The 10,657-nt window shown below is 39.1% G+C and overlaps 1 protein-coding gene across 1 annotated transcript in view; it reads left to right on the forward strand.

Moving 5' to 3' along the window:
• Nucleotides 1-7,762: 7,762 nt before the first annotated feature.
• LOC107555285 (AT-rich interactive domain-containing protein 1B-like) overlaps nt 7,763-10,657 on the forward strand; it is a 105,639-nt gene continuing 102,744 nt past the window's right edge. Inside the window, exon 1 of the mRNA XM_016238039.1 lies at nt 7,763-9,144. Coding sequence (XP_016093525.1) covers nt 8,164-9,144 — 981 coding nt within the window. The 5' untranslated portion in view covers nt 7,763-8,163. The remainder of the gene's footprint in view (nt 9,145-10,657) is intronic.

Consider the following 10,657-nt stretch of genomic DNA (forward strand, 5'->3'; position numbering starts at 1 on the left):
TAAAAATGTTGAATGGAAACATAAAGACACCAATAACATTTCTAAAATGTGTATTAATAATGTATGCTCACTTTAGATGGATACATTTGATTATTCAATAAGCATAAACTGCATATAAACTATGATAGGAGATACAATTCCTAGATAAATTCATGTCACTAAATTCACTAAAAGAAAAAATATGTAATTAAGCCAACAACTAGGCCTGTCGCAATAATCAATATATCGACTTATCGCGCAATATATGTACATGACCTCAATCATTTTTGGTGACGCACTATATCGCCCATTATATTTACTTAAAAATTAATGTCACCATATTTTGTACATTCCACTTGCACCGGTGTCTTTTGCAGCTTCTCGTTACATAACGCGGTGTAGTCACGAGGTGCTAGTTCAAAATAAAAAAATGCTTCTACAAAATCTGCAGATATGGTCTTGTTTAGGGATCTATGTCTTTGTGCATACGGACATCTGACTGCTTAGTTATTGTGTTTTTCAGCAATAGTGTGCACCCTTCATTTACAGAGAAAAGAAGCTCAGGGAAATCATTTCCATGATTAAATATTCTTAAAAATGTAAAGTTTGTTGTCATTTGGAAGCGTGTAGGCCTTCTTGCATTATTATGCTGTTAGATTATGATTATATATTCAGTGGCATAAAATGGTCTTTAAAATGACAATAATATCGCTTATCGCAATTATTTCTGGGGCAAAATATTGCACAACAAAAAGTTGTTATCGTGACAGGCCTACCAGCAACGACAACGGCAACAAATTTAATTTTGGTCTTCATGCACAATTTTCGTGATAAATTCAAAAAGATACATAATGACCAAAAAAGGTGTAGGCTGAAGCCTTTGCTCATTTTGCCTATTCTACAGTATATATCAGTTCGGTTACACTTTACTTGAAGGGGTGCGCATAAGACTGACATGACACCTTCATAATCATGACATGACACATACATATTCATGACATGACACATGTCATGAATATGAAGGTTTTATATGCATGTTTATAACAACTGTCATTAAGTGTCATTCGCTCAGTTATGTAATTTTTAATGCAAAGATGACATTGTTTGAGATGTCTTTGTTATGGGCTATGGTTAGGGGTAAGGGTAGTGGTAGAGTTAGGTCAAATAATGTCATATTTGCATTAAAAATGACTTAACTGAGCGAATGACACTTAATGACAGTTGTCATAAACATGCATAAAACCTCCTTCATATTCATGACATGTGTCATGTCATGATTATGAAGGTGTCATGTCAGTCTTATGCACACCCCTTCAAGTAAAGTGTTCCCATTAGTTCTTGCCCTTTTTAAACATGTACATTCTCTGTAGTTTATGCTGATTTTCTGTTATTTCAAACAGCTGTTGCTTGCAAACACTAAGTTTGTCAGCACTCTACACCTCAAGTTTAGTAATGTTTTATATTTAGTAAAAATATAATATTTAGCCCCACTATTTTGTCAGTTTCCCTAGAATTTCTCTTGAATTATCATAAAACTCTGCATAATTTGCCAATTATTTGCAATATTTAGAAGTTTGACAGATTCACACCATGCATGTAAACAATGCTTTTCTCAGTGTGGACAATGTTACTGGACAAAAATACAGCTGTGTAATACACCAATATTTTTGGTCTGTTTTTTCAGAAGATAAAGACAGGACATTCATATATATATATACAAGCACGTAGAGGACATCAAAGTCAAGCATTCCATATTTAGCCCCACAAATATATCTTGTGTAAATGTGTAACACTGGTTGCTAGGCAACCATTCATTAGCATAACTAAAGAAGACCAAGTTATTACTTAAGTAATTAATAATGATCAGGTAATTAAGTGATAATGATATCATTATGCCGTCCTCTGCAGCAACTGAACAAAACAGCCAAAATATACCATAAAGTTGACTAAAATGTACCCTTACATCAAACGCTTATGAAAACATAAATAGCTTTTATAGTCAAAGCAATAGTGTTCTTCAAACATACACAGAGGGCCTAAATTAGAGAGTCATTTATGTCATCATATCCACCAACACAATTACTTACTCTCGCTATAAAGTTGGGTCCTCTTGTAAACAAGAAAATTAAGAAGAGCTTAAAGACTGCTCCAGTGCCGTCAGAGACCCAGTGGAATATAACCGCTGCGGTGTGATTATTAAAATGAGAATCTAATGATTTGCCTCTGCCAAGGTCAGACGAGGCTTAATTAGGAAAAATGCAATCAGCGACACCGTGCCTTGTTCTAAATGCAGTTTGGGCCAGCGCCAGCTTCAGCTCAAGACACAGTCTTTAATAAAGGACGGTTGCCATCTTGTGCTGCTGGTTGAAATGAAGCCATGATGGGAAGCTCCTGGGGTTGAAGTGAACAGGAAGTTGATACAAATCAAGAGAGGAAACCTCACAGAACATTACACTAAATGCATCCACCTCTTTGTCATTTTAAACATCGATGACTTTCTTCCATGGAACACAAAAGATGTACAGTAAGGAGGAATGTTCACTCTGCTTTCTCCCATGAAAGCATATTTTCACATTGCTATCAAACTGCATATACAGTATAAAGCAACAATCCAAGTCTCCTGAAGCCAGTATCCTGTTACACAAAGCTAGTTTCAGAGTAGCCAAACAAATCTAACCTTAAAAACAAATGACTGTAAAACATTGCCAGCTTGCCAAAGGTTTACCATAAAAAAATATTGTACCATGTTTTTTCAGGTTTTGCGGATTGAACTTTAAAGGGTTAGTTCACCCAAAAATGACAATTCTGTCATTAATTACTCACCCTCGTGTCGTTTCAAACCCGTAAGACCTCCGTTCATCTTCGGAACACAAATGAAGATATTTCTGACCCTGCATAGACAGCAATGCAACTGAAATGCTCCCAAGTCCAGAAACGTAGCAAGGAGATCTGTAAAATAATCCATGTGACATCAGGGGTTCAACCGTAATTATACAAAGCTACGAGAATACTTTTTGTGCGCAAAAGAAGAAAAAATAACGACTTTATTCAACAATTCGTCTCCTCCACGTCACCCTGTAGCGCCATTTTGGAGAATATCCGCTGAACGTAATCAGCGTATGCTGTTCTGTGTCAGCTGTGTCACATGGATACGCTGTTTTCGTTCAGATCAAATCACAACAACGTAGGAAACAGATCCGGTGTGACACAGCTGACACAGAACAGCATACGCTGATTACGTCCAGCAGATATTCTCCAAAATGGCGCTACAGGGTGACGTGGAGGAGACGAATTGTTGAATAAAGTCGTTTTTTTTTTCTTTTGCACACAAAAAGTATTCTCGTAGCTTCGTATAATTACGGTTGAACCCCTGATGTCACATGGATTATTTTACAGATCTCCTTGCTACGTTTCTGGACTTGGGAACATTTCAGTTGCATTGCTGTCTATGCAGGGTCAGAAATATCTTCATTTGCGTTCCGAAGATGAACGAAGGTCTTACGGGTTTGAAACGACACGAGGGTGAGTAATTAATTACTGAATTTAAATTTTTGGGTGAACTAACCCTTTAATTTTATGGAAAATAAATCTTATATTTCCTAAACATGACATAATGTTATTATATCAAGTAATAAAATCAGTTTTTTACCTTTATAATACACTGGCAACCACCAGAAACACAGGTGGTAATGGGAAAGCCACACATAGAATCAAAGCTCATCACAAGCAAATACCAAGATATAGAAAGTGAACACAAACACACAAAATACTAAAAAGTTAAAGTACAAAACAAATGTGTGGCATCTGCAGTGAACAGTCAATCACACGAAACAGCGTCAGTTCAATTCACTTCTCACAAGAGAGTTCACTTCTCTGCTGAAAATGGGACTGTTTTGAAAAATATCATGAATTGAAACACATTCCCAAGGCAAGAAAAAACAGCGGCTGCCACGAAAGTTTGAGAAGACTGAACGAAAAAAGTTTGAGAAGCTGAACTCAAATATTTATAATACAGTAAATAAATCAACTGAATTTATTGAATTAGTTTAAATAGGCTCACAAAGAGCTTAAAAGACAATGTGTGTAATGCATTAAGGATATAATAGTCATGTAGTCTACATAATTGATTAAAATAAAAATAATAAGTGATTAGCAGCAAAAGATGGGCAATTTCGTCACTAAAATGTTTTCACGGAGAAATGCTTTAATTTGGAGCTAGAGATACGGGGGTAGTGACTTTATGTCAGATACTGTATATGTCATAAGAAACAATTTTTGCAATTGTAGTCGCGTTAAGTTTGAGGCGTCGCTGGCATCAAACGCCATTGGTTTTTGTTTATCCTGTGACCAAATGTTATTGAATCACCCCAACCATACTTTAGAGATACTGTGGAGGTTAATGTTTTGGAAGAATTATATCTGTTCCTTGCAAAAAAGCTATCACAGTGCTTTAAAAGACTTGAATTACAGAGGACCATAAAATAAAAATAATAAGTGATTAGCAGCAAAAGATGGGCAATTTCGTCACTAAAATGTTTTCACGGAGAAATGCTTTAATTTGGAGCTAGAGATACGGGGGTAGTGACTTTATGTCAGATACTGTATATGTCATAAGAAACAATTTTTGCAATTGTAGTCGCGTTAAGTTTGAGGCGTCGCTGGCATCAAACGCCATTGGTTTTTGTTTATCCTGTGACCAAATGTTATTGAATCACCCCAACCATACTTTAGAGATACTGTGGAGGTTAATGTTTTGGAAGAATTATATCTGTTCCTTGCAAAAAGCTATCACAGTGCTTTAAAAGACTTGAATTACGGAGGACCACTGCACTAAATAAAATACTATTGCTACACTAAAATATGCCATTTTAAAGGTCAAGTCAATACAGATTGTTTTGAAGCAGCTTTACAGTAATAAACAAGAAAATAACAGTATTATTCAAAAGTGAATTGAATAGAATTATAGCTGTGAAGCAGCTCTAAAAAGACATTAGTGCCATTATTCAGCTCAAGTCAGTTCAGCCCATACACAAATGTAATATACATTTCCATTTATGAAATACATTGTCATTTTAAGTAAAAACATACATGACAGCTATTAGAAATGGGAACAATTTTATATACTAGCATATACTGTATATCTAGCCCAGACAAATATGTATGTTTATGTATGTGTAATACATTTTTGAAAATGTCATGTACATGTTGCTACATATAATACCATATAAAATCATCATATTATTAACATTATATACATATACAAATTTTACTATAGGGATATTATAAACGTGTGCAGCCAAATTGATAATATAACTGAAATTTAAGTCTTTTAAACCCACCTTTTTAATTTAAGCTGCCATGACAAGATTTGCCATGTCTGTTTGCATACATAATCCACAATTTTATCATAAATAGTTATAGTAAAACTAATTGCCAAGGCGACTTTTCTACCTTTGTATTAGAAGGTGTTGCTTTTCTATTGTGGAGAAAACGCTTGCAGTGTCACAGCATCACTCTGGAGCTAAGCCTGACTGCCTGAGTGGGTTTTTTTTTTGTCTGACCCAGTTTCTGTGCTTGAGCTGCTGCCACTGCTGCTGGGGGAGGTCCTTTCACATCCTGCTCATGCTGAACAGGCCGAGCCATCCCCAGAGCAGGCCTACCTCTCCACCATACACATATCACCCCATTAGAAGGTGTCATTTTAGAGATGCAGCAGTTTAAGCAATATTCCAACAATTCGTTGCAAGCCTCCTGTATGTATTGTCGATGGTGAGGTACAAAATCGGCAAGTAACAGAATTGGTTAATGCATGAAATTAGATGCTGGTGCCATTTAAAACGCAATAAAACGTAATTAACAACTGCATAATATAGTGAAAGCACAATATAATATTTTTTCTGTGATTTGTCTAGAGCACGGAATGATATATCCTGCGATTCAGTTCATATCTGTGTGATGTGTTGGGCTGCAGAGAAATGGATTGAGACCAATTCCACTGCGCTGGAGAAAATCCGGCATGGAATTGCTGATATTTAGAGAGTAGGGTAGCCGATTTTTGATTTAATGTTGATGACTGTGTCAGAAAAATGCTACCTTGCTGAGACGTAGAAGGGCAGCAACGAAAGTCAAAGTTTGTGTAGAATATTTGTACTAAGATGTGTTTTTGAAGGCAATGTGTATCCTTACCATGTAACCCCATAATATCCCACAGTACTGTGCATATGGATCAGCAATCGGGGGAAAGAATAATAATGGTGTAAGAACAAAATGAAGTCATAAATGTCCATTTATTTTGAGTATTGTCATTGTGTACTTTATCTCTGAAACGTATCGTATTTGTTCTAGATCATAAGGCAAGAATGAAGTTCCTGCATACATGTTCCTATAGCCCAGAATGTGGCAACCCCAAAGGAATGAGTTCAATTCCTTAGGGCAGTCGCTATAATGCATAAATGCATACAAACATGCTGTTAAAACTCTGTGCAGCATTAAAAAAGCGACGTAACGCTGAACTCATACGTCATGCTCCTGGAACTGCTTCTGTGTACAACTGCTGGCGCAAGCTACGTTAAAGTGATTATTACGTTTTGAATATGGATATTTTTCTTACAAAAACGCATCAGTTCGCTTCAGAAGGACTTTGTCCACCCCCCGGATCCATGTGAGACACTTATTTTTATGGATGGGCGCTTTTTATGTCACTTCTTTTGGACTGATGCATGCAACACCCACTGAGTGGCATTAAACATCTTGAAAGATCAAAGACAATTTTTAATATAACTCCGACTGGATTCGTCTGAAAGAAGAAAGTCATATACACCTAGGATGACTTGAGGGTGAGTAATTTATGGACTAATATTCATTTTGGGGTGAACTAACCCTTTAAACATTGCAATTATTACAACAGCACAGTCTCAGAAAAAAAGGTACAGAAGCTGTCACTGGGGCAGTACCTTTTCAAAAGGTACAAATATGTACCATTTATAATATGTACTAAAGCAATAAGCCCCTAGAAGCTGTGGTTTACAGTGAATTTATAACAGCGAAGGGGCGTTGTTAGGCACGACGCGAAGCCCCCTTAGCGGTTATAAATTCACTGTAAACCACGGCTTCTTGGCGCTTATAGCTTTTATAAAACGGTTATTCCATATACGTAGTAAGGTTTCACAAAATAAAACAGAGCAAATAAAGTGTAATGATATTAATAAAAACATTATTCTTCCACCAAACAATGTAGTTCCTCAGAAACAGTTGTGGTTGCAACAAAGTGGTTGACGAGCAGCAGACAAACCTAAACAAAGGTGTGTGTTTGTAGTGTAATTTACAACAGCTTCGAACGTGGCTCAGCCAATCAGAATCAAGGACCGGAACTATCCGTTTTATAACTTTAAATTACTTACATGCACCCTTAAGGGTTAATAAGATAGAAAAAGTTACCTGTTAGAAAAGGTACGGCCCAACTTTTGTACCTTTTTTTTTAAAAAGTGCATACGTTTTCATATTTGCATTCATAATGTTTCTGTATTCATAATTACACAACATTAATTCCTTAACATTATTTCTAATGCATTCGACGCCTAAACCTAAATTAAAACTAAATGCACCTTTTTGTGGAAAATAAGCCAAATGCAGTTTCCGAGATGGATTAACAACGTAAACACAGAACTCCCGAATCATCCGGTCCGGCTTTTCCAGCAGACTCAGCGCAGAGCAGTGGAGAGCTGGAGGAGATGCTGGATAATGCCATGCTGCCTGGAGCAAAGGGGCTCTGGTAGGGGTCTTATGCACATTCATGGCGCCATTGCTCGGAAGTTTGGTATTAAAAATAAACTTTTGAATATGTGAAAACATATGAACGCCTATATGCTCCCCCCGAAACACCACAAGTTAAACGCGTATTTTAGCAGATTTTTTTCTTTCTCAGTTTCAACGCCTCAGTAATTGTTTTCACAGCTCGTGCTCACGCAGCCATCCCTTGACAGGACAGCGGTGGCAAGGGCTCCATCCAAAATCTAATGGTGAGAATGAGGAGGAATCGGTGTGATGCGGGGCTGTGCATGGGTACAGCGCTGCCTCAATGAATAATGTAGATGGGCATCAGCATGCGTCTATAGTCTCTGCGAAAACACGGACGCTGAGAATCAACCCGCGGTCTTTTCTGCTCATTTAACCGCGATTTCGAGTATGGAAACGGGTCTGGTCGCGAATCATCAAGTGAGAAATGTTGGAAGCGGAGATCCCCCTCCTTCGCCTCATCATCGCACGCCTCCACAGCAACAGCCACAGCACCAGCAGCGAGCCGTGCACCTCCACAACAACAACATCAGCCCGACACCCGCGCGCGGAGATCCGGGGAGCCGGCAGCATGGAGGGAAAGAGAGCGCTCTGGAGACGCAGGTCGGTCGCCATCCGCGTTTGCTGAACACAAGCGACGAGGAGGAGCGCTCGTCCAAAACCGGGGGGGATCGGATGGGCAGCAGGTACGAGCACTCCAACTTCGGACCAACGAGCAACCACAACAACAACAACAACAACAGCGGCGGCAGCGCGTCCCAAAGCGGGAACAGCTCCGTTTCTGAGTTTAATCATTATTACGGGAATGGAAGAGGAGGGCCTTGCTTTGATCAACATGGCGGACAACAAAGCCCTAGGACGGCTTTAATGCATCAAGCACAGGGCAACATGGATCAAGTGCAAAACTCCCACGAAGGGTACCATAATAATCCGTACAACCACTATCCCAACTACCGGCCGGGGTACGGTGGCGCTGGATACGGTATGATGAGCCCGTCGCGGCAGGGGAACATGATGGGCCCAGGTAACAATTCGCCTACCGCCGCTGCTGCTATTCATGGCAAGGCTGCTATGGCCTCTACTAACGTTACCCCAGCTCCCGGTGCCAATGTTGGGTGCTTTCAGAGGTTCCCCGGACAAAACCAACTGCACCCTTCTGGAGCTACACCCACCCTAAACCAGCTCCTGACATCTCCGAGTCCGATGATGCGCGGATATGGCAGCGGCTATCAAGACTACAGCACCCCGCAGCAGCAGTCCGGCATGGGTCTGGGCAAAGACCTGAGCTCCCCGTACAGCCACGGCTGGGGAGCACAACACAGAAACCACCCGGCCTTGAGCCCTGGGAATAACGGGAACAGCAGAGCTCAGGTGAACGTTTAAGAGAGTGTGTGTGTGTCAAGTTTCGCATGCAGGTCTAGCCGTGGCCTGATGCTACTCGTAAAACTAGTTTACACCGTCTAGTTTATATATATATATATATTGAATGCAAATTATATATATGAATGGGCAAATAGCGTGCTGAGTTAGTTTTCTTCTATCGTAGTTCGGTTACTCCGGGGTTTGGGCTTGTGTGCGGATTGTCAAGCAGCAGAACATGTCAAGTTCTGCCCAAGGTGACTGTGCTAACTGTTAGCATGAGTTAGCCTGCGCTGAGACTTTCATTTCTGCTTTAAGAGATGCGGCGAGCGGATATGTTGGGCTGCTTATATTCATATAGCCCGTATAATAATACAGCATTATCACCAAGAAGCCATTGTCATGTTATTGAATAAATTATCGGCCGTGGTTTCGATAAAGCGCTCGTTCCGTGCCAATCACATTATGGAACATTCTAGCATTGCGCTGCTTGTGCGTTTCGTCCCCGAGATCAACTGAAACTAAGCGATTTTACTTCCCAAATAAAATTTCGTTTTCGTTTTCAATGTTTGGTCACCAGAAAGCACCGTCTGTCTGAAACGAAGGGCTAGACTGTGTTTTCAGTAGTGGTGGGTCGTTCTTGAACGATTCGTTCATTTTGATTCGTCAGAATTCGTGATTCGTTCAGTCGCGCATGCGCAACATCCTATAGGTTCTGTACTGGAATTAGTCAAGTAGTTCACCTGGTTCGAGTCTTCGGGTTTTTCCGAGTCGTTCGTTCATCACGTGACAGCCCCATACGCTTTAACCAATGCAGTAGGGATGCAAGGATTCACTCAACTCACGATTCGATTCATGATTATTATTCTTTTTTTAAACAAAATTAGATTTAAGACAAATTCTAAATTAAATGTGTCCTTTTATTATTGCTTGGACAAAATGCTGCACATTTCTTAGTGAAATTGAAATATAACACTATAATAATATACTAATATAGCACTTGCGTATTACTGCTCTTTGTTGGTTTTGATTGCTTCTATCGTCCTCATTTGTAAGTCGCTTTGGACAAAAGCGTCTGCTAAGTGACTAAATTGAAATATAATGTAGATGTAAAATTGAAATTTTAAAACAAGCCCCAAATCAAATAAATAAGTAACACAAATAAAATAAATATCTTCATATAAACAAAATAAGGCTTTGTCTGTGCTCTTTCCTTTTAAAATTAGAGGCAACCACTGCATTTTAATCTTGATCCAAACAAAGATGCTGCATACATGCAACATGAGCGGTTTTTAATCTAAATTAGATTGTATAATTTCGACATTTGATGGAAAAACAGAATGGTTTGACTTCAGTTTTGTGAAACTATACATAAAAAAATATCTGTATGAAACCGAAACAGCAGACGAGCTGAACTAGACGCAGACTCACTCTCCGCCAGCAGGTGGCGCTTAAAGCGTTTCCTGGTTTCTGCTGTAAACAAAGCAGCGCTGCACTTATGAACTTTAATATGCATTATACAGAG

Source organism: Sinocyclocheilus grahami, unplaced genomic scaffold (assembly GCF_001515645.1).
Source record: "Sinocyclocheilus grahami isolate Dianchi unplaced genomic scaffold, SAMN03320097.WGS_v1.1 scaffold530.1, whole genome shotgun sequence".
Lineage (NCBI taxonomy): Eukaryota > Metazoa > Chordata > Actinopteri > Cypriniformes > Cyprinidae > Sinocyclocheilus > Sinocyclocheilus grahami.